The sequence below is a fragment of the Mirounga leonina genome, unplaced genomic scaffold, assembly GCF_011800145.1.
Source record: "Mirounga leonina isolate KUSES-001 unplaced genomic scaffold, KU_Mleo_1.0 Mir_150, whole genome shotgun sequence".
NCBI classification, from domain to species: Eukaryota; Metazoa; Chordata; class Mammalia; order Carnivora; family Phocidae; genus Mirounga; species Mirounga leonina.
Window position 1 is genome coordinate 20,708,284 of NW_023270374.1, and position 22,983 is coordinate 20,731,266.

General features: G+C 55.4%; 2 protein-coding genes across 9 annotated transcripts; both read right to left on the reverse strand.

Moving 5' to 3' along the window:
* Positions 1–860: 860 nt before the first annotated feature.
* AP5S1 (adaptor related protein complex 5 subunit sigma 1) lies at positions 861–9,023 on the reverse strand. Of its 4 annotated transcripts, none has more exons than XM_035005926.1 (3): positions 8,785–9,023; positions 3,282–3,472; positions 861–2,000 (listed from the first exon to the last, which is right to left on the reverse strand). In XM_035005926.1, the coding sequence occupies exons 1-3, from the start codon at positions 8,839–8,841 to the stop codon at positions 1,574–1,576; spliced, it is 675 nt and encodes a 224-aa protein (XP_034861817.1). In that variant the 5' UTR covers positions 8,842–9,023; the 3' UTR covers positions 861–1,573. The 4 variants fall into 4 exon arrangements, with proteins under 4 accessions (XP_034861817.1, XP_034861818.1, XP_034861820.1 ...); XM_035005927.1 differs by lacking the exon at positions 8,785–9,023 and adding an exon at positions 4,527–4,625; XM_035005929.1 differs by lacking the exon at positions 8,785–9,023 and adding an exon at positions 4,116–4,510.
* Positions 9,024–12,611: 3,588 nt separating this feature from the next.
* On the reverse strand, positions 12,612–22,676 carry CDC25B (cell division cycle 25B). 5 transcript variants are annotated; one of them, XM_035005931.1, is made up of 16 exons: positions 22,452–22,676; positions 21,455–21,555; positions 20,178–20,229; positions 18,303–18,344; positions 18,054–18,090; positions 17,675–17,797; positions 17,446–17,568; positions 17,124–17,258; positions 16,647–16,727; positions 16,378–16,554; positions 16,115–16,210; positions 15,504–15,566; positions 15,248–15,346; positions 14,894–15,027; positions 14,075–14,186; positions 12,612–13,927 (listed from the first exon to the last, which is right to left on the reverse strand). In XM_035005931.1, exons 1-16 carry the CDS (start codon positions 22,649–22,651, stop codon positions 13,787–13,789), a joined length of 1,716 nt encoding a protein of 571 aa, XP_034861822.1. In that variant the 5' UTR covers positions 22,652–22,676; the 3' UTR covers positions 12,612–13,786. The 5 variants fall into 5 exon arrangements, with proteins under 5 accessions (XP_034861822.1, XP_034861821.1, XP_034861826.1 ...); XM_035005930.1 differs by having other exon boundaries at positions 20,178–20,301; XM_035005935.1 differs by lacking the exon at positions 22,452–22,676 and adding an exon at positions 18,672–18,828 and having other exon boundaries at positions 21,455–21,539.
* Between the last annotated feature and the right edge of the window lie 307 nt (positions 22,677–22,983).

The following is a 22,983-nucleotide window of genomic DNA, read 5'->3' on the forward strand; positions in this document are numbered from 1 at the left end:
GGACAGGGGGGAATGAACACGAATGAAACAAGGCTACTAAGCCCAGAGTGTGCAGAAGGAAGCATGGGGAGGTACTACTTAATGGGTGCATGGTTTCAGCTTCACATGATGAAAACATGCTAGAAACAATGTTCTGACTGTACTTAATGCCACTAAACTGTACACTTAAAAATGGTTAAAATGGTCAATTTTATGTTACAGGTATTTTATGATAAAAAGAAAGAAAACCAATTTTTAATAAAAAAGAAAGAAGGGAGCAGCCTGAGAGTTGATGGGAGGCTGAGGTTCCAGCAGGAGCTAGGAGTAAGAAGACCCCTTTGGGGGGGAATGGTCTAGATATTCAGAGAATAGGAATGTCTAACAATCAATCTTAAGTTTTTTGCCCTAGGAACAACTCACAACCACTGACTGAAGGGAATGGCAGACAAACATCCACAGCCCCTGACCCCTCCCCTGAGGTCATTCAGAGGTGACTGTTGTATTACAGATCCCCAGAGGCATGAAGCACCCTACCCACACTTGATAATGTACTTGTATGGATTGCCTCCCCTTCCAGTGCTTCCTGGGATCACCTCCCACGTAAACTGCTTGTACCTAATCCTTATCTCAGACTCTGCTTCTCAGAAATCCAAACCAACCCACCACATTTTGGTATAGAAAACAAGTGCTACCATCCAAAGGAGGCACACACAGAGACAGGGGTGATGTGGGGCACGAGAAGTGGAAACCTCCCAAGATGCTTCTTGGGGGCATCTCTGGACCATGAAGGCTTGGGTACCCAGCTCAGGGCCATATAAAGAGGCAAGTACTCATCAAAGCAAATATGCATGAGCCAAACTTACAGAAACGGGAGCATGAAATCATACAATCAGTGCTTTTAATTCAAAACGAGAAAGACAACTTCATCCTGGCCAGACCTCTTGCACCCACCTGATGGTACCTTCTCTCCCTGCAGACAAAGGAAACCTGTGATTATCTCAAAGCTGCCTGGTGGGCAAGGGCTGCGCCCAAAATGAGCTACAGAATCCCCCTGCTGAATGAATGACGTTTGGGAACTACGGTGGGGCTGGACACCGAACAGGCCCTCACTGACAAAATCCTTGTTGATAACGTTGCCTAAGTGGGTGCAAAGGCTGCAGCCAGCTCCCCCACCCTGGGAGTCTCAGATTCCCTTTGCACTGCCATGACTGTGGGCTTGGAAGTTTGAGAAAGTGGGCTGAGTTCCGCTCCTCATGCTCCAACACTAGCAACTGCTGGACTGTTTTTGGGGCTGGCTGCCGGAGATGGGAGAAACCGGGGTCAAGGACAGGTGGGGCTGGCCCACTGCAGCAGTATGAATGAGTCACATGGCACCTCCAAGCACAAGATGTTCTGGGATTCCTTCCCACCACCCTTCGCCCAGCCCCCTTTCCTGCCAGCTTGTGGTGTCCACTTGTCCTGGGTGTGGTACCACACCTAGGCTGGGAGCAGGCTGGGAAGGAGGCCGATGCCAAGCTTCACCTGGCTGTGTGTGTGTCCACCCGTCCCTGTCCTTCCTCCTTGCCCTCTCAGGAAGTCCCATCCCAGGGAGTGGTTAGCGGGGCCACGCAGCACTGAATTCCTTCTCCAGACCCTGGACAAACTGGTCATTAAGGAAGAGCAGTTGACCATGGGGCAGGAAGCGGGCAAGGATGCCCTCAATGCGATCAGCCCGAAGCAGGAGGTTGGTGCTGGGGGTCAGCAGCCGGAGGTGGTCGAGGAGGAGGCGTGCCAGCAGCCGGAGTGTGCCCTCAGCCAGTAGCAGGTTCTCGTGGGCATCCAGCACCAGGGCGAAGCCTAATGAGAGCACGCCCAGCCATACCACTGTCCGAGGCTCCTGGAAAGGGTCCCCTGCTGCCAGGCGGAAGGCCCCAAGGGGGGCTTCATGCAGGGGCACTGGCTCATCTGAGGACTGAGGCTGCAGGTCCATGAGGGTCCGGCCAGATGCCTGCTGCTGCAGCCGGCACATGGATTCCACCTGCCTGGGGAGAGTGGGTGGGTCACTGACTTCTGTCATCCTCATGACCACCCTCAGAACTGCTATTAACTCCATTATCTCAGATGTAGAAACTGAGCCCCAGAGAGACTATAAGACCACAGAGCAGAAGCATGAGCCATGACAGGAATCCAGGCTCCTGCCTCCAGGCCCTGGACCCTTTCACTCCATGTGTTCATGAGAAGGCAGGTTTTGAACACAGCCCCTTGGGCCAGGGAAGGGCACCAGGGGAAAAAGACCCTGCCCCCACCAGCTTCACAGAGGCCTCCCTAACATAAAGAAAAGCAAGCCATGAGAAGTAAAAGCCATGTTCAGCTGGGCTGTCCAACCTCTCCACCCCCCATCCCACCCTGCAACCCAATCCAAACAAAAAAGACTTTCCACTTGGCCATTTAGGCTTTTGAAATCACACTCTGATCCCTCCTGAATCATCTTCTAATTTGGGCTGTGCACAGGCTGGTTTTAAAGGCCTTCGGTTTTCTGTGCCATGGGAGGGGGGTGGAGACCCAGAGGAAAAAAGGGACGGCAAAAGACTAGCACAGGGCTGCCCCAGAATGTTAATCCCCTGCCCGCCCCCCCCCCCCCCCCCCCCCCCCCCCCCCCAGCCACAGAATGCAGAGAGGCAAAGAGATTCTGGAACTTGCTGGCTCCATCTGGGTCTGGGATGGGAAGGTCCAAGGCCAGCCACCACATCTGAAACAGTGTTTCCCAAACTATTCTCTGTGGATCCCAGGCTTTCAGGAGGCTCTGGGCTCAGAGCTCCCATGTACCACATTCTCTTTCCTCCTTAGGGATTCATAAAACCTACACATATACTAACAGCCCTGAGAAGTCCTGCACTGCAAAGCATGTTTAATCTGTTCCAAGGTTTGCCTGCCTACACTCAAATCCCAGCTCTGCCATGTTCTAGCTGCAAAACCTTGGGCAGGTTAAGTTCCTGTGCCTGTACCTCAGTTTATCTGTAAGGTGGGGATAATAACTGTATCTATCTCAATAGACTGTTAAAAGAATTAATGAGTTCATATACATGAAATGCTCAGAACACTTAGCACATATCTATAAGCTCAATTAATGCTAGCTATAATTGTAATGATGATGACAATAGCATTATTATTTCTTTAACCCCTTCTCACATAGTTCTGAACAACTGTGGATGATTGTGGAAACACTACTCAAACTTTCTGCTTTTTAGTCTGATTCTCTGTACCCCCCCCCCCACACAAAACCTGTCACAATCAGACACGTGTTCAACGAAAGCCTGTGTCACCTGGCCACAGCCAAAATCTGCTCCTTTCGGAGGAGCCTGTCCCGCTCAGCACCATGTGGTCGTGGGTCATCGGGTGAATTCTCGGCACCAAAGACGCAGGAGTAGAGCACTCGGCAAAGGCCCGTGTCCTGGGCCTGTGGAGCCCGCAAGGTGTGGATGAGGAAAGCGTGGACCATGGCTCCGGGTGGGCACTACAGGGAAGCCAGAGACCTCGGTGAGATGAGTGTGAAAGCCCAGCAGCGCAGGCAACCACAAAACCTGGGAGCACGTCCGGAGGCTGCTGTGGTTGGTCACTGGTCCCCCTCCACCACCCAAGACGCACTCCCTGCCTCTGAATAATGGCGTCTGGTCCCCAGCACTTCTGTCCGCAACAGAGTCAAAGGGTGAAGATATCTCAGGCAACCCCAAACCCGGTTCTACAAAACAAATGGCCAGGAATCTTCAAAAGTGTCAAAGTCATGAGAGTCAAGGGACGCCGGGGAGCTGCTCCAGACTGACTGAGACTAAGGACAGGGCAGCTGAACGCACCTGTGATGGGGTCCCCAGCCAAGAAAAGGGTAGTTTCAACATACAGCATTATTAGGACAACTGGAAACATTTTAGGTAACAGTCTTGATCAGTGTTACCTGATTCTGGATGTAGGAGAATGTCCTCGTTTTTAGAAAATACACACTGAAGTACCTCTAAATACACAGGTAAAGCGGCATCGTAGCTGCGGCTAACTTAATTATCAAAGGGTGTAAGGTAGTTCTTTATAAGAAAACTCCTTAAGTTTTCTACAAGTTTCAGATTACTTAAAAATAAAGTCCACTAAATAACGATACTACTACTAACAGTAGCGTCCGCCTGGCTCAGTTGCCGGCCCGGGGTGGGGAGGCAGCGGGGCAAACAGGAAGCAAATATCCGGATCTGTAATTAAGGGTGAGTAGACCGTCCGTTTAAATTGGTCAAGCACGGAAGGTTCGCGAAGGCGCTTTGAGACCGGCAGCCCGCTCACCCTGGGCTGACCTCCGGTGACCCTCCAGCCTCACGAAGAGCGCGTCATCAGCCTTCGCCACCGTCTCCCCCCCCCACGAGAAATGGTAGCGACCAAAACCCTCACGTCACTGCCTCGCGCCAGCCAGCGGCGCAGTGCATTTAGGGAGTTGTAGTTCCTTGCTCCAGTCAAACAGACCTAAGCAGAGCACCCCGCCCTGAGTGTGCTGCCCCTTCAGCCCCGGGGCCGCTGTCCTCCTGGCGTCATACCCTTCCTTTCCTGCCCGCGGACTTCTGCTAACAGCCCGCTCCACTCCGCAGCAGGAGAGCAATGGCGGCTGCGCGGCTCCCGGGCACCTGCGCACACCAGTCGCGGGCGCGCGCACGAGCTGACGCGCGCACGGGGGGCGGGGGCGAGGGCGAGGCCCCCACGTCGGGTCACGTCAGTTGTACTCTTCCGGAAGTGGGGAGGGGTGGTATTCTGACGCCTGGCCCCCCGGCACGGGCGGCTTTCGCCTTCCGACCAAAGACCCCTTGCTTCGAACTCCCAGCGGGGCCCCGCGGGCTATTCCCAGACCCGGCGTTAGGGGTCCCGCTCGGAGGCCTGAACCAGCCTCGCCCCAGGCCACCGCCCCCGGCGACCGCGAGGGGGCGCAGCGGCCCGGCGTGTGAACCTTCCGGGAAAGGCCGGGGGGGGGGGGGGGGGTGCCGAGGCTCGTGGGGCCTGAAAGTGCAGGGCCCGTTCTCGAACTGGCCAGTAAGCGCGAGAGTCACTGGGGTGCCTGTTAAAATGCAGATGCCTGGGCTTTACTTGTGGAAATTGTGACTTTAGGGGAAAGATGCATGTTTAGGCAGTTGGTGGGGGAGGGTTTGGGGTGTGGATTCCCGCAGCGGGTTAAGACCAGGCTTCGTTTTGGAGTAGAACGATTAAAATTCGAACCCACCCCTGTCACCAGCCGTGTGTCCCTGGCAGGTGAGTCACTTCGTTGGGCCCAGTGAAGCCCCGTAGGGTTTAGCAGGCTGACCAGTTTTTCCTTTCATATTACCGCTTCTGACAAGGTGACCCCTCTTTGAGGGAGGCCATCAAAAGTATAGTGAAGAGACTTACTTAAGACTGAAAGGGGCACTGCCAGGCACCAGCCTCCAGAGCCAAGCGGTGGGATAATATCCCCAATTAGAGGCTCAGCCCAGAGGTGTTTGGGGCCCTGCAAGGTCTGTCCTGAGCCTCACTGCCTACCTTCTCTTTTACCTCTTGGCGTGTGAACGGCTCAAGATTCCCAGTGTTCTGTGCCTCAGAGCCTCCACACTGGCTGTTCCCTCAGCCTGGAATGCCCTTTCCTACACTTCGTTTGCCCTTCAAACTTAGGGGAAACCTTCTTGCCTGGACTGCCCATTAGCATTCAGTTGCCCCCTTTGCACCCATTGTTGAGGGCCTGCCTCTGGTGGTGATGTTTCCCATGGAGCATACCCAGGCTATGGTACTCATCCTCCTTCCCCAGGGCCATTTCTTCTTGGTGACTGAAGAAATGAAGGGCAGGGCAGCTCAGGCAGGGACCCTGGAGCCAGGACCCTTCCAAGGGCAGGGCATGTATTCTGGGCCCCTCTAACCATAGGACGTGGGCAGGGGGACACTGAAGAAAGGCTAGAGGAGGTGGCCAGTGGGTGGACCAGGGCATGTGGGCATTTTGACCACAGGTACAACACATACATATATTTGTAGATGGGAGGGGCAGGCCCAGGGACGGTGTGGGGACTCAGTCACAAGGCTGGGGGTCATGTCATGTTGGCTCAGTTCCTGGTTCCTGGTCCCTATCACTCTCAGCCAGAACCCGAGTCTGCTAGCTGATTACAGCAGAGAGCTGGCAGAGGGCTCTGGTTGCTTGGGGCCACCTGGCATCTGGAACACAGTATTCTAGCCTTCGTCCACTCCTTGGGCAGTGAATCCACTCCAAGTCCCAGGCCACTGAGGGGCTGGCTGGCCTTGTGTGAGGTATGTGAAGGAGACAGCAGTGAGAAGCTAACCTGAGCCACTACTGTGGAGGGCTGTGGAAGACCCAGATGGAGGTGGTGTCCTGATAAATAGCAGAGCAGAGTCAGGTGCCATTCCTGACTTTTTGCAGCCCTCAGCCAACCTGTGCCTTCCAGGTCAAAAGCTCTGTGCTGAGGACAGCAAGGCAGGAAGGAACCTGGGTCCCCCAAGATGCTGCAGAGCCTTCTTCCTGAGGGAAGAGCACACATGTTGACTTTGCTAAACAGCTGTGTGCGGTTGCTATGACCTACAGACTAATTCATTCCTAAGTGAGGCAGCATGTGAAGAGGTCAGGGTGTTGCCTGGCATGCGGTAGGCACTCCGTAAGTCAATAAATGTTGACAACCATTAATACAGAGGCAGGATAGGAAAAGGTGTCAGAGAGGTGTTGGTCTGCACTGGAAAGCAAGTGGGGCCTTCTGTCTGATGGGAGTCCTGGTGCTTCTTGGAGTTATCAGACCTGCCCTGAAGACAAAATGGAACAGTCTGAGTGTGATGGAGGTAGCGGGTGTTGCATGTTCTTGTGTGAGGCTTTCATAGAGGTTACTCTATAGATTGCGGCCGCCCAGGCATACAGTGGGTCCAGACATAGGTTTGTGGGATATGGACAGAGAGAGAGAGAGGTAGAGACAGAAACTGAGTAGAGAAGGAAGAAAAGTAAAATTAAACAAAGCACTACAAAAAAAAAATCAGAGGAGCTGGAAGCAAGTAGCTGGCTTTAAGGCCTGGCCAACCTGTCTAGAAGTGGCTGGGGACCACACCTTCCTGTCATTTCCCCTCGCCTCCCTCTGGCTGTGGACAGAGGTGCCCATCACCCCACTCCCCAGCCGTGCTTTTCTCAGGGGTCCTCTGAATTGGGGTGGGCGGCTGGTATGCCTACAGCCTCTTGCATTGGCCCCTTCCCCAGACTCCTACCCTCCACAGCTGTCTGCCCACGTCAGATCGAGGCCTACCCCACGATGCCCCTTTTCCAGTACCCCTTGGTGCTCACCAATGCGATGTATGCACAGTGACTGGCACTGATTCAATTTGGAAAGCAGGTTCCATTCCCCAACTACCCAAGCCACAGCAGTGTCCTGAATCGCTGGTGGGCAGTCTGGCTTGGGAAGTTCTCCTGCTTCTCCTGGACATCAGGACCAACCCCCAGGTCCTGCTTACACACCTCCAAGGACAGGGAGCTCACTCCTTGGAGACAGCCCCATTAGTTTTTGACAGCTGGAAACCCTTACTGATGATCTTTACAGACCTTGGGTCCTCAGGCCAGACTAGTCGAGCAACCACCTTCTTCTGGATGTGGGGAGGGCAGTTGGGTGGAATCTGTCAGCTCCAGGCAGTGGATTTTTTGAATGACTCCCTGATTAGGATGTCTAGCCATTTCTTAAAGAGTAGAGCAGTAAACTAAGAAGAAAGGATCTGCTTTTTTGAGAATCCCGGCAGGCTGAAATTAGGCTGCCCTAGAATAAAGGGGACCAAAGTCAGACAAGCCTTGTCCTTTCGTCCCCCTCCTCCTCCCTAGGCCACCTCAGAGATGGCATTGCCCTGTGCAGCAGCACCCCACCAGGCACACAGATGGCTTCCTCCTCTGTCTCCACCACATCCCCTTCCACAGCTTCCTAACTGCTACCCGGACTGGTGCAGTAGGCCACCAGCCTACACACAACAGCTGGGCTTTTCTCCTGCAACCCATCACCCAGGCTTGCCCATGTGCAGAAAGGGAAGAAACACTCAGCCTGGACCCCTCTCTTTTAATTGTCTTCAGGCTCCTCCTTTTTACTTGTCTGATCTTATAATCCTCACACTGGCCCTAAGTCATAACAGCTCTAGCAGACTCTTGTATGGCACTTGCTGTAGACAGGCTCTGTTCTGAATGCTTTACATACACTAACTCTTTTGATCCAAACTGCAAGGGGCTTTGAAGGAGGGGCTTTACAATCCCCATTTACAGATGTGGAAATTGAGGCACAGGGAGATCAAGTAACTTTCCTGATGTTATACATGTGCTAAGGGAGGTGTGCATGTCAATAGATTTTAGGCTGCCTCCTCCCTTCCCCTGGTGTGTCCCCTTCTCCCTTGTCCCCTCACAGTCACCCCAGGGGCTGGCTCAGGCCCTGCTCCCAGCTCCAGAAGGCCATAAGCTTCCTCCAACCCCAGCCCTTCTTACCTTCTACAACCCAACCCTGGGAGCTCCGTCCCACCCTCAGGGAGCCCCGGGGCCCCATGGAAGCTGTCTTGGCTGGGTTCCAGGAGGATGAGGGCATGTGTGATTCGTCCTTTCAAACAGCCGCGCTTCCTTCAGGGCTGACAGCCAGGAGGCCCCACGAGGCGGCTCAAGCCCAGCCACGTGAGGCTCCCTCCCCTCCCGCTGCCCCAGGCCCCGCTGACTCAGAGCCTCACAGCCACCCCCTCCCAGGGGCGTGTGCGGGTGCAGGCTAGGGGGGGCAGGGGCAGCCCCTGGCACCCCACAAATCCCTGTGTGGGTTGGGTGGGAATGCTTCTTACCTTCTGTCCCATAACCAGCTGTCTTCTCTGAACAATGGGCTGTGAACAAGTCCACATCCTGCAGTGTTCTCTCAAGGCATGACTCCTGGCCGTAGACCAGCAACTTCTCCATCATTATTACTCAACTTCCCTCTCCTGATTGTTTCCAGATTCCACAAGGCCGTGGACCTCCCTGTCTAAACAACCCTCCTTTCTGCACCAACAGTTTTCTCACCTCTGGAAAGTGGGTGCCTCTGTGTTCAATTCCAAGGATGAAGACTGTTTAGAAATCCCAAGTTTTCTAGAAGGCTGTGAGCTGTTGTCAGTGGATGGATTCAAGCCAATGACATCCAGCCAATTAACTCCAAAGAGTCACTTTAACTTTTTAAAGAATCTGACTTGAGGAAAAACTGAAGACTAAGATTTCCATATAGGAGAGTCAGAAAACAAGCTGGGTTTATAATGCTTGAGCCCTTGCCTCTGCCACCCCATAGCATGTAGGTTCAGCACTGAAGAGAGCTCTTTGCTACATACAACAATCGGATTTTCTGGCTAAGAGAAATTAAAACCGGCCAATTTTGCTGAGCGTATGGAGCAACTAGAGCTCTCAGACTCTGCTGGTGGGAAGGTAACATTATAGCAACCACGGGGAAAACGCTAAAGCTGAGGGAACACACCGCGACCCAGCAGTTCCACTCCTGGGTATATTCCTAGTACCCTTTGAAATCATCCCAAGTAATCTGTCGAGGGCAGAATGAAAATGCTCTAAATCCTGATTGTGGTGGTGGTTACACAACTGCATGCATTTGTTAAAACTCACAGAACAGAATCATACACTCAAATCGGTGAATTTGACTGCGTATAAATTATATCTTAATTTTTTTAATGTGAAAACCAGAAGAAAAGAAATGTAGAATGAATAATGCAATTTAGGAGTATATCTATATGATGGGATATTATACAGCAATGAACAGGAACAAACCCCCTGCAGAAGGAAACATAAATGAATCTCAAAATCATGCTGAAAGAAGCCAGACATAATGGACACCTGGGTGGCTCAGTCGGTTAAGCGGCTGCCTTCGGCTCAGGTCATGATCCCAGGGTCCTGGGATCGAGGCCCACATTGGGCTCCTTGCTCAGCAGGGAGCCTGCTTCTCCCTCTCCCGCTCCCCCTGCTTGTGTGCTCTCTCTCTGTCAAATAAATAAATAAAATGTTAAAACAAAAAAGAAGAAGCCAGACATAAGAGTATGAACTGTAGGATTTCTTGTGGACAAAGCTCAAGAACAGGAGAAACGACACTGTGATAGAGGTCAGAACAGTGGGGACCCTTGGAGTGCAGGCAATGGGGAGGGAGCATGACAGACCCTCCTGGGATTCTAGAAAGGTCCTGTATCTTGAGCTATGTGGTGGTTCCTTGGGTCTGTGCTCTATGCTTAAGATGTGTGCCCTTGATGAAATGTTGATTATTCTTCAATTTTAAAACATTTTTTTAGGGACACCTGGGTGGCTCAGTCAGTTAAGTGGCTGCCTTTGGCTCAGGTCATGATCCCAGGGTCCTGGAATCGAGTCCCGCATCAGGCTCCTTGCTCGGGGTGGTGGTGGGGGGAGCTCCCTCTGCCTCTGCCCACCCGCCCCCCGCTTGTGCTCTATTTCTGACAAATAAATAAAATCTTAAAAATAATCTGTTTTTAAAAACTTATTACAAGTGATCCAGTGAGCAATTCAGATGATGTCCAGACCCCACCAGTGCCCACTGACTTGGCCAGCTCCCCGCCTGCGCCTGGCCCCACGAAGCTCTTTAACCATGTAAGCAAGCTGCACCCGGCTGCTCCCAGGCTGGAATTCCTGCCCCGCCCTCGCCCAAGCAAAACAACCTTTAAAACTGGCCAGCAGCCCAGGTTTTTAAACTGCTTGCTTGCCTGATCTGCTCCCCTTTTTGAGCATCCAGGAAGAAAGTTACAGCTTCTCTTGCTGGGGGCGAGGAGGAATTGGAACACCTCTGCCCCATCCCCTGAACTTCCCAGGAGTAGATGGGGTCCTGACCTGAGTTGGAGGGGCAAACTTCTGGCATTTCCTTGGACCTTCTCTGGGGAAAGTTTTGTTTCTTGGCTTAACCAAGACCCTCTCCCTGCCCCCTCCTCATCTTCCCCTGCAAAATGAGCTATATACCTACCTGGTAAGCTTAGGAGACAATATGTATAGTAAGTGTCTGGAACAGTCTAAATGCCCCATGACCACAGCTATGATTCTGATGGTGGGGTATGATGGGGACAGATGTAGCCTCAGATGTCAGCACCGGGCACACAGCCTGGGCATTGTTAGACACTCAGCACCCATTGCTCCCTCCTCCCCATGTGGCCTGATCCTGACCCATGGAGTGGAAATTGGACACCCAGAGCAGAAGCCAGGCAGCTTAACCCCACCCCCTTGGCTGGGACAGAGGCAGGAGGTGAGGAGTGGGAGAATCCCAGGCAGCTGAAATGCTTGCTCGGCTTGTATTTGCTGTGTGACTTGGGGGCAAGAGTATGCCATCTCTGAGCATCCCGCAGCCTTCCTCCTCTGTTGTATGATCAGGAAGGGGGGGGAGGGGGCTTCCGGAGACCATGTAAGCAGAGTGGAGCTGGCAAATCTCAGTTGGAGAGTGCCCAGGGCTCTCTCCCTCCCCGTTTCTCCCTGTTCCTTGGGGGTCCACACAGATACTTTTCCTTTTCTGGGGCAAGTCCCCTTACCCAAATAAATGTCCTTGGTATCACCTGCCTGCTTAATGGAGAGGGTTTCTGGAGCTTTCAGAGCCCCTCCCTCCCTGAGCAAAGGCCCAGCACCTTCAGACCATCAAAGCCATACCCCAACACCCCCCACCCATTGTGCCCTTGTGGGAGGGGTGTGTGTGTTGCGGGGGGGGGGGGGGAAGCCCCAGCCTTTGGGCATAAGAATCTTGGGGGAAAAGCTGGAGACAGGGCAAGCATCATTTAGACTCAGCCTAGGAATCTGGAGTCCCTTGTTGCTCTGGTAGGAAATCGCTTCCATTTTCCCATCTGCAAAATGGAGTGAATAATCACTGGCACTGTCTAGTTCAGAAGGTAGATGAACTTTGGCAGAAAGTGGTAATGATGACTGACAGATTGTATGCACTCTGTATCAGACAGTACCTATTTGTACATGGGCAAAGGAAGCCCTACAATCACAGACTCGCATTCGGGGGCCGGGGTCCCCTGCAGTGGTATTCTGAGGGAATTTCCTGAGATACCAGGTTTGGCCCTGGGACCAGGTCTCCCAGATTGGCCCTTTTCCACTCTCTTCATCTTGAACTTGGCATCTCCTAGGTGGTGGAACCTCTGCTGGGTGCTGGGGATATGGAGGAAAGTCATTTCTCTGATGGGGCAGGAAGGCAGGCTTCTAGGAGGAGGTGACATTTGAAATTGAGTCTCAAAGGAGGAATAACAGATGGACAAGAACATTCCTGATAATGCAACAGATGCAAAGGAAGGAAATGTGAAGAACAAGGTATGGGGATTTGAGTCAAAAGAGGTGAGGAGTGGGGCTGGGGAGGGTCAAGGTCCTAAAGGGCCATGCCAAGAGTCTTCTTAGTTTACCCTGCGGGCAGTGGGGAGCTACTGACAATTCTTGAGCAGTGACAGGGTCACTTTAGCTTTCCTGGTGCAGTTTAGGAAGGGTGAGTTCAGAGGTGCTGGAGTAGCTACATGAAGGATAAGTGAGGCTGCCTTGGGGAAGAAAATGTGAGGCTACCTCCACAGGAGTCTTCTGGCCCCCATCTGCTGACCTGTCCTCACCCTATCCCACCATCAGGGTCGGCCAAGGTTTGTCAAAGGCCCACAGGACACGATGCTGGTTACTCAGCTTGCTCAGTGCTTTATTGAACCAAGGCCTGAACAGGTGAGTCAACAGGGCCTTCAAGCACAGCCCTCCACACGTCCTGAGATTCAGAATCCAGACGTGGCTCTGTCCTTGGCTTCACTGCTTCCATGACATTTCGTCTTGAATATTTCCAAACCTTAATGTGTAAAGATTTTGTCCACACAGACACAGACACACATATATCCTTGCTGCAGATGGTCATGCTCACTGAAATGCTTCCACTCAGCAGTTTGTGTATGCAGGACATTGGGCATCCGTGGCTCTCCATCCATCCACCATCCATCCGTCCGTCCATCTGTCCATCCACAACAAGAGAGCAGCAAGTTCTGACCAGTCGGACCCCGGAGTTCACAGCAGTGGGGGCTGGGCTGCCAGGCGCTGAGGATGCAGACCTTAGCCCTCGCCCAACAGGCCCCCAAGGAGGTCATCCCTTTCTGATGCACCAGAAGCCAGGGTTGAGTGGCTAATTAATGTTTGGAGTCTCTAACCCCAAGTGGAGAGAGGAACCTAAATCTCAGCCTGTGCATACCCTGAGATGGGCAACAAATCAGACGAATGAATCAAGCATGTAGGTAACACTGAAACAGGAAAGAGTAAGAGCTTCTGTTTGTGCTAGAGGTGTTCACGTGGAAGGACAGGAAAGAGAGGAAGAGAAAGGGAACATGGCAGACACACCCAAGAGTGCCAACACCCTGGGCAGGGAGAGGTTCTGCTTTGGCCCATCCTGGGGTGTGTGGGGGGGTGCTGTGGACTTTCCCCCAGCCGCTTACAGAGTGCCTAGGAAAGAGGGGGGGCTTTTCTGGACATAAGACAAAGGGTTAACTCAAACAAGGAAGGAAAAAAAGCAAAAAGGTTCCTGCTGGACACAAAATACTTCCTTTGAGCTGGACTTAATCCAGTTTCACCAAGTCAACAGGCTGGGCTCTCCCAGGGGCTGGGCTGGGGTTGGGGGTGGCACGAGAATATGGAATATGATCGCAGGGAGACATGGAGATCGGGGCTGGGGGCAGATGCACAGGACACCCTCACTGTCCTTCCCCTGGATGGCAGCTGGGGCCTCCAGCAGACCCTCAGCCCTGCAGGCACCCGGGTGGCTGGCACCCAGGCAATGAGGCCAAGAAGGTAGGCAGGACCGGTGCTGACCCTTCACTGGTCCTGCAGGCGGCTACAGAGCTCCCGCCGGCTCCGCTCCCCAGCCCAGCTGCGGGTCTTGAGGCGGAAGGTCTTCAGCTCGTCCCTGAAGGCTTCATGGTTCATGGGCCGGTAGTCCTGGGGCTCACAGAAAGTCTAGGGCAGGATGGGCGGGTCAGTCAGTATGGGGGAATGGGAACTTTTAGAGGAAACCTCCCTTCTCCTTGGGCTACCCACTGGCCGAGCCCTTTCCCTGCAGTCCAGCCCCCCCACGAAGGCTTCAGCCACCCCGACCCATGGTACCGGGTGCTGCGGGAAGAACTCCTTGTAGCCGCCCTTGAGGATATACATCTCAGGATAGTAGAGGCTGGGGTAGTCGTTGGCGGCTCTGTCACGCTCCCTGATGAAACGACACCTGGGACCAGCAGGGGTGTGGGGGTCAGAGCTGGGAGGTGTTGCAGGATATGCCTCAGGGGACCTGTTCTTTGCACCCCCTCTTTTGTGGGCCTTGGAGAGCTACAGAAGGCTTGAATGCAGCAATGTCAGCCATAAGAATGCTTTTAGATCATCTGGCTACCGGATCCAGAGGAGGTTGGAGAGATGGAAGGAAGGAGGTAAATCAAGGCAGTTGTTTCTATAAGGCAGTTCACAATCTTTGTTAGAGATAACTGACCTGGACAGCAAAGGGGGAAGCATAAAGGACAGAAGTGGACAAAATTTGAGAGATCTGTTCAGGAGGTCTGGAGAAGACTTGGTGAGCATGAGAGGTGGGGAACGGAAAGATCAGTCAAACCCTGGAAGGCTGAGCATCACTGAGGCCTGGGACAGGGCCCTTGGATATTAAGGACACTGCTGGAGACCTGGAACCAGATCTTGAGGGGAAGGGGTGGTGACAATGGATGGAGGGTGGACATAAGGCCTGATGGGAAGGATGGGGAAGACGTGGGAAGAGGGTGCCATGCACAGGAAGGGAGGGTGAGGTCTGCTCCAGATGCCAGGAGACTAGAGGCCCAGATCTAGTGGGGACTGGGGCTGGGCTCAAGCCTCTTGGGCATCAGATGATTCCAGTACCCCAGAGCCTGGGCAGGAAGGTCAGGAGCAGACATTAGCTAGCTGACTCACATGCGGGGACCGCGCTCAGATGAGAATTCACAGTGGAAAATGAGGATGATTCTCTTGTCCAGATTACAGGGTGTGATGGGGCTGTGTAGCAGGAAGGTCTCAGCATCCCGTTCCAGGGGCAGGTTCACAGCAGTCTGCCAGGGGAGCTGGAGGTCAGGCCACGGCCCTGGGGCTGGGTGGCTTATCCCTCCCCATGCCATCCCCACCTTTCAGACGTGTGATTCCACTTCTTACTGGACAGGATTCTTCCCCCATAGAGGGTGCAGCCGCCCTCCACGGATTCACCCCGCCCCCCCACCACAGAAGGACAGAACTGGTGGGTCTTCAGGGCCTGTCCCCATCAGCCCGCCTCACCTTGATGTGCCCGCCTTCATACTCGTAGGGGTACCTGCAGTCCACAATCACAAACCTCTCCACGATGTTGCTGAACTTGCCTGCCAGTAAGGCTGCCATCTGTGGGCCACAGAGGTGGGTCCCAGCAGGTCAGGCTGGCAGGAGGGGGCTGACCCCAACTCTACCACCGGTCTGGCCTTGTAGCCCATCCCCAAGGAAGGTGAACAGGCAAACAGCCATCCCAAGTGTGCCTGGAGAATGGCTCATCCCCAAGTACCGTTTCTGGTGAGATGTACTTGAGATCTTGGTGCTTCCCATCCACAGTCTGCAGGAGGAAGGCCTGAAGGGAAAGGGGGAGAGAGAGATTGAGAAAGGGAGAGGGGAGAGAGAGAGAAAGAGGGAGAAAGGAGAAAAAAGGTGAAATTGGCAAGACTCGGAGCCTGGGAAGGATGGAGTTTCTTTCCCAAGCCCAGAATGCCACACCTGCTTTGACCTTCAAATTCAGCTCTGGTTCCCATAGCAACCAAGAGGCGCCTCTTGGGTCTGACATCCAGGGAACAACCCCTGGATGGGAAGAAGGGAACAGAAGAGTTCACCTGCCGCCACACTCTGCCAAGCCGCCCGGATGAGACCCGAGGAGGCTCCACGCTACAACGTTAGTTTGGAAAGGTTTTCCAAGGTTGAAACACAACTGATGCCCCAGACAGATCTGGGGTAGAGTCAGGAGACCAAGGAGAGCTGGAGAGAGGAGTCTAGGTGAGAATAAAGAATAAGCTGTGAAGGACAAAGCCGGGGGCGGGGCAGGGGGGAGGAGGTACCAAGGCAGCTACTGAGCTCAGGGGGCCACACAGTAAAGGGTCGAGCCTCCCAAGGGTCCACTGCTGGTACCTTGGAGTAATCCCCAATCAGTTCCCGGTGGTCACTGTCCAGGATAGTCTCAATCTCCTCGTGACACAAGGACTTGGAGCGGAGGACACGGGCTTTCTGCAGGGTAGATCGTGGCCAGGATCAGGGGCCAGGCTGCCCCTCAGCGTCCCGTGGGGCTGGCACCTCTCCCTGCACCTTGCCCTCTGCCACAAACCCGGCCAACAAGGGCAGGCAGGGTCGACTTGGACAGTGGCTGACCGGCCCCACCCCAGGGGGGCACCCACAGGTTCTTCGGCCTCCCGGTGCTCCTCTGGAGGGGTCACGCTCCTCCTCCGTTTGTTCTGTATGGGCAGGTCCCTGTCGTGGGGCCGCTCCAGCCTCTTGAGGATGGGTCGGATCACGCTGCAGGGCATGGACGGAGAGCGGAAGAGCCTCTGGCACTTGCTGTACATGATGAGGTCCTGGCAGGGGTGGCAGGTCGGGGGTCAGAGTACCCCACCCCTGCCCCCTACCAGCCCCCCCAAGCTCTGGGGCGGCCCCCTCAGAGACCCACCTGCTCTTCCTCCTTTTCTGAGGTCTTGACCAGTGGGGCGCTAATGAGGCTCTCCATGCCTGGGGGTACCGCGTTGTCGTCCTGAAGCCAAATCAGCAAGGGTATGGTCACACCCGCGGGCAAAGTCCAGCCCCTCAGGCCCCAGGTCCTCCAGCATGGCCCTCCTTGGCCCTGCCTGCAAACCCACACAGGGCAGTCCCCCAGAACCAGGAAACTGCAGGGCCCCACTTGCTGAGACCTGTGGCCCCGCGGGAGGGTTGGACTCGCCTCTACCCTGCAGCACCCTCCCTCACTGCAGCACCAGCCCCCTGCTAGTCTCTGGTAGGCCAGAGGCCACGCCGTGACTCCATTAGCTCTGATTCCTCTTCTGACATCGGAATGAAGTCACAGTCTCGGGGTGGGAGGTCAGGGCTTTCCTCTTTGGGGGAGATCCCAGGGAAAGTGAGGTCGATGGCCTGGTGGGGCAAGACTGGTTACCTTTAAGTCACTCTCCAGGATGTCCACAAATCCATCATCTTCTTCAGAGGCCCCCTGGGTGGCAGTCAGAGAGAAGCGGCATCGGGCTGGGGGACTCAGCTCCTCTACTCCCATCTTGCGCTCAGGGGTGAGACACTGTGCAGGGGACAGACACAGGCCACTCAGGGGTGGGGACCCGAGGCAGCCCTCACCCCCATCCTTCTGAGAAAAGGTTCCTACTGCCTCAGGGTTCAGGATCCCCCTCCCCCTCCCCCCCCAGGGCTGTCTTCAGGGGCACCCACCCTACACCCACCCTACATTGGGTTCCACTCTCCCAATGTACCATCAGGTCGGGAGCTGAGTTTGGTCTCTGGGCAAAGGCTTCTCTGCGGTTGGCCCACTCTGCCAAAGCATGGGCATGGCTGGGATGCGGGGGTTTCCATGGCATCTTGAAGACAAATCCATCCTGTGGGCAACATGGGTGGGTGTCATCAAATGCCAGAGAACCATCCCAGCGCACCCCCTTCCTTCTCTCCCTGAAGTGCTCCCACTCCAGCCTTCTGGAAGCGCACATTCTCTTTGTCCTCCCCAGAGCTGTGGGCAGCTCGGCCACACGCCTCACTCTTCCTCCAGCTGCCAGGTGCTTGGGAGTTGGTGATGTTCCGTAGCACAGGGCTGTGGCCCAGAAGCCTCACCTAGAGAGCCAGGCAGGGCAGCAGGAACTGAAGGCTCCATTCCTCTGGCACCAGCCCTGGCCCTACCTTCTCCCGTCCCTCCTCTGACTCCCCCAGCTTGCCCATCCACCTCCAAAACCCCATCTCCCACAGCCAGACCAGGGACACCAGACCGTTTCAAGTCTGCCCTCTGGGAGGTGACCCCGGATCCCTCCTGCCCCTCCTCAAGCCTGGCCAGGGCCTGAGCCTCCAGTGTCAGGCCTCAGAGGGCACTCACCGGCAAGGACTGGAAACGTCGAATGGTAAACTGCTCGCTGCAGGAGAAAACAGGGAGAGGTCAGGGCTGGAGAGTAGGGGGCTGTGCAGGACAGCACGCAGGATGCCCCTTCACACAGAGCCCTGCGCATCCCTGCGGGAGGCAGTGGGAGAGCACCCTCCCCATGCCTCCTCCATCCAACGGGGGCATGGGGAGAGCCTGGGATAGGTGGACCACCGGAGCCCGCAGGAGGAAGGCTGGAGCACTTACTTTCGGATGACCCGGCTGGCCGCTTGGATGGTCTGCTCAAACCTGGGAAAGAGAAAAGTCCCATGCAGCCCACCTCCCCCTACAGCCCAGTGCCCACCCCCAGCATCAGGCCCCAAGTCCACAAGGCCTGGGGGCCAGGGCTCAGGCCAGCAGAAAGGGGAGGGAAGAATGCTGACTCTCAGGGGCCCAGGTATCGGGGAGGGGGGAGAGAAGCAGCAGCCTGGGATTTTGCAGGCTGCCCTGAATGGAAGAGGGCCCAGAGAATGGAGCAACGGAGACAGCTGGGGCAGGTCACAGGGTGGCCAAGGCGCTACCAAGGCAACGGTCTTGCCAGCTTACCCACAGGCCTTCCACCTGTATGCAAATCACCTCAGCGGGGCCATATGGCCGCCAGGAAAGGCATCCATCCGTCCCATGATGACAGACCGTGGCCGACAATGTGGGTATCTCCAGGGCCTGGATGCCAGCAAGACTGGGCTTCCCTCCCCTTGTGTGGGGCTGTCCTGGCTCCCCCCAGGACAGGGGCCTGGTTTAGAGTGCCCCAGATCAGCCACAGTGTGCCATGCCAGACCCCCTAGTGACAAATGTTCAGGGTCACATCCTCTCCTCCCTCCTATGGAATTTTCTAGGACCCAGCCTCTGTCCCACCCCCTTCTCCTGCCTTAGAAGAGGCCAGCAGGCAAAGAATTCCAACAGATGTTCCTTTTGAGGCCAGGGCACAAGCTTCTGTAGATAGGCCCCACCCCCTAGCTATGTTACCAGAGACCACCTGCCACGCAGGGCTTTTGTGTGTCTATGTGAGCCCAGGCGCGAGCGTGCACATGCATACACACACACACACACACACTTCTGAGAAACTGTAACCGTCAAAGCAGGTGCAGAGGTGGGGGGTGGGCACTGAGGGCTAGTGTCAGGGGGACGACTCCCAACGGTGGGGAGGGGCTGTGCCCAGACAACCTGGCATCGGGAATGATGACTTTTATTGGCCTGGTTTCCCATCTGCACCTGCGCCTCAGGAGTAAAGCAGGGACAGTTCTGGGTTGTCACCAAAAACCAACCTGCAATTCCCCCACCCCCACCTAGTTCTCTCCCTGTTTCCTGTTTGTGAACAAACCCTGAAGCCCAGCCCAGTCTGATCAAAGGCAGTGGGAAGAAAGACAGCCACTGCCCTAACCCCAAAGCCATAGTCCCTCAGCCCAGTTTGGGGATGCCCAGCTGTCCCCACTAATGCCTAGCAGCTGCTCTCCCTGATGGGGCTCTAACCGCTGGATAGGGACCGCTGTGCTCTAGAAGATACTACTCATGCCCCACCACCAAGGGAGAAGGATCTGTCCTGAGCACAATGCCCTCTCCACTCTCTCTCAGAAAGGGCCTGGTCTAGGGGTTGGCCAGAAAGCGTCACTGAAGCCAGAGGTTGCTGATAGGATGGTCAAGGGCTGAACCAACCTGCCACAACTGTTTTGTTTGGCCTAAACAAAACAGTTGTGGCAGGTTAAATTAAATGAATTAAATGTTTTGAATTAGTTGGACCATATTTTAAAATTGTAAGATCTCATAGGGAAAAAAAAAAGTGTATAGGCAAAAGTAAAAAGGGACACACACCAGACCTGTATTCCCACAGGCCAAGGGCTGGCTGAAGTACCCACTATCCCCACCACCTGGCCCTGAGCCCACACTCAGCTGCTCCTGTAGGAGCAGACCCTTCTCTGAGACAGGAAGCAGAATCTCAGGACCAGGGAGGTCAGTGGGTCCCCCCCACATGTGGATTGGAGGGGTCTGTCCACTCTCCCAGACCCAGTGGGTTTATGCTGGAACTAGGATTCCCAAAGGCAGGCACCAACTCCTTGGTAGTGGGGATCCCTTTTCTCTACTCACGTCCGCTCTGCCATTTGGGGGTCCATGGGGCTGGGAGAATCCATACACAGACCTGGGGGGACAGAGCACCTTGGTTTGAAAGTAGTGGCATCTTCTGTACACATTCCCCCACCATGTCGCAACTCTATTCAGAGAAAGGAAAAACCTGTTTCTACTTTAGATCTTGATACATTAAAAAAATGAAACAAAAACCTGCCCCTGAACCCCAAGGGCTAACACACTGGCCCAGAAATTGGGCAGGGCCCCACTCCCTGTTTACTATGGAAACTCCTCTGTATAGGTTTTATTTTTTTAAATATTTTATTTATTTGAGAGGGAGAGAAAGAGCACAGAGGGAGAGGGTGAAGGAGAAGCAGACTCTCTGCTGAGCAGAGAGCCCGACGTGGGGCTCAATCCCAGGACCCCGGGATCATGACCTGAGCCAAAGGCAGACGCTTAACCCATTGAGCCACCCAGGTGCCCCTCCTCTGTATAGGTTTTTTTTTAAGATTTTATTTATTTGACAGAGAGAGACACAGCGAGAGAGGGAACACAAGCAGGCGGAGTGGGAGAGGGAGAGGCAGGCTTCCCGCAGAGCGGGACCCTGGGATCATGACCTGAGCTGAAGGCAAACGCTTAACGACTGAGCCACCCAGGCGCCCCCCTCTGTATAGGTTTTATTTATTATTTTTATTTATTTTTTTTAAGATTTTATTTATTTATTTGAGAGAGAGAGAATGAGAGACAGAGAGCATGAGAGGGAGGAGGGTCAGAGGGAGAAGCAGACTCTCTGCCGAGCAGGGAGCCTGATGCAGGACTCGATCCTGGGACTCCAGAATCATGACCTGAGCTGAAGGCAGTCGCTTAACCAACTGAGCCACGCAGGCGCCCTGTATAGGTTTTAAACCAAAACTTTGCTAAGCATTTTTCTTAAGCTGGTTTAAGTAATTTGTTCTAGAAGAGATAACAGCTTTTTAAAGGAAAAGGTTACAGCTGAAGGCAAGTGAATGTTATAAAATGACCAACTTTCAGCCCTAATGCCTCCCAGCTGGGGCTGTGGTTCAGGGACTTTGGTGCCTGGTTTTAAATAGGTAAGATCTCATCTCCCCATGAGGGCCCCGCCCTATCGCCCCGCTCAGCCAGTCTGGGCTGGGTGTGGGGAGCCCCACCAGAGGTGGGCAGGTGGAGGGTCCTGGGCCCACCAGGTTGTGGGAAAAATGTTAGTCTGATCAGCAGGGAAGTGGAGAGACTCAGGCAGCGCCCCCCACCCCAAGTCCCCTGGTACCCCTGAGCCTCACCTGCATCAGAGGATTCAGACGACAGGGAGGATTCAGATGCCCGCCGCCGGGACAGGGATAGGCATGTGAGCGGGCTGCCTACCTGACGCTTTGGAGTCTCACTGGAAAGGCAACAGGGACGCAGGGAAGGAGAAAGGTAAATGTGGGGCTCAAGGGCTAGCTGGCCCATGTTCCCACCAGCCACCCACCTCTGAAGTGCCCATCCCTGTCCCAGGGAGGTGATGGCCCTGAGAGCCTGCCCTCTTCATGGGTCTTCTGCAGGGATTCTAAGTAGCTTTTCTTTGTTGATTAAGAAAGGTCCTCCTGGGTTCAGGGGGAGGTGAGCCCAGGGCAAGAGCAAGGAGGTGGGTTGAGGGCCATTCTGGGGGATGGCAGGGCAGCAGAGTAGCCCTGGAGGGCCTTCCCCGGAACTCTTCAGACCCCTACCCATCCACAAGCCTTTCTGGAGCAAGGGCAAGACTTAGGTCTCCATTGCTGCTGAGGGCGACCCAGCCTGGACACTGCAGGTTGCTCAGGAAGCAGGACCAGGGTTTAACCCCTTAACCTCAGGAAAGAACTGGGGGTGGAGGGAGCAGGGGCCCGGACAGAAGAGAACCAGGCTTCTCGGCCACCCTCAAGTTCCCACTCCAGGCTCAGAATCCCTTGCCTGGGGCAAAATAGTGGTGATTAGGGCAGGGATTAGGGAGACAGCATGGTGGAGGCACACGGGGGGGGGGGGGGGGGGGGGGGGGGGGGGGGCGGGGGCCCGGGGGGGGGGGGGGTAGGACCGGTGTCTCCAGAGGTTTGTGCTGCCAAGAGCAAGTCACCTGGAGGGTGTGCGCTGCACAGACCCGGTCTCACCGCCCTAGTCCCGGGTCCCTGAAGCAGGCACTACCCAGGACACCTCCCCACTCCGCTTCTCAGATTCGGCTCCCACGCCGGGTTCCACGGGAGGCCCGGGACCAACACCCTAGTACGAGCCTCTCACCCCACACCCAGCGTCGGCGGGGCGCCCTACCTGCCGAGCCCGGCGAGGTCGTGCATGGTCTGGGTCAGGGTGGTGACCGGCGAGGAAGCGGCCGCGCGCTCCGGGGACCCCACGAGGCCGTGAGCTCCCAGCTGGAGGCCCAGGAGGTGGCTGGGACGCGGGGCGCCACCGCGCACGCCGGCGGGACTGAGAGCCGGGCCCGGCGCGGGCTCCGGCTGGGGCAGCTCCATCGCGGCGGGGCCCGCCGAAGGCTGGCGGGAGGGCCGGGCACAGCTGGCCGGGACGAGGTGGGGAGCGGGCCCGGGGCGGGGGGGGGGGGGGGGGGGGAAGACCCACGGGGTCGGAACGAGGGAGGAGAGGGAAGCGGGGAGGGTGGGGCGGGGTGGAGGGACGCAGGGACCAGCCACCAGTCCGGGAAGCCTCTAAGCCGCAGCTGCCACCTCCACCTCCTTATATATTCGAAAAATAACAGCGGCCGCGCCGCCGGCCGCCACCAATGGGGGCGCGGGTTGGAGGAGGGCGGGACCGAGGGCGGGGCCCGCGGGGTGAAAGGCGCGGATGC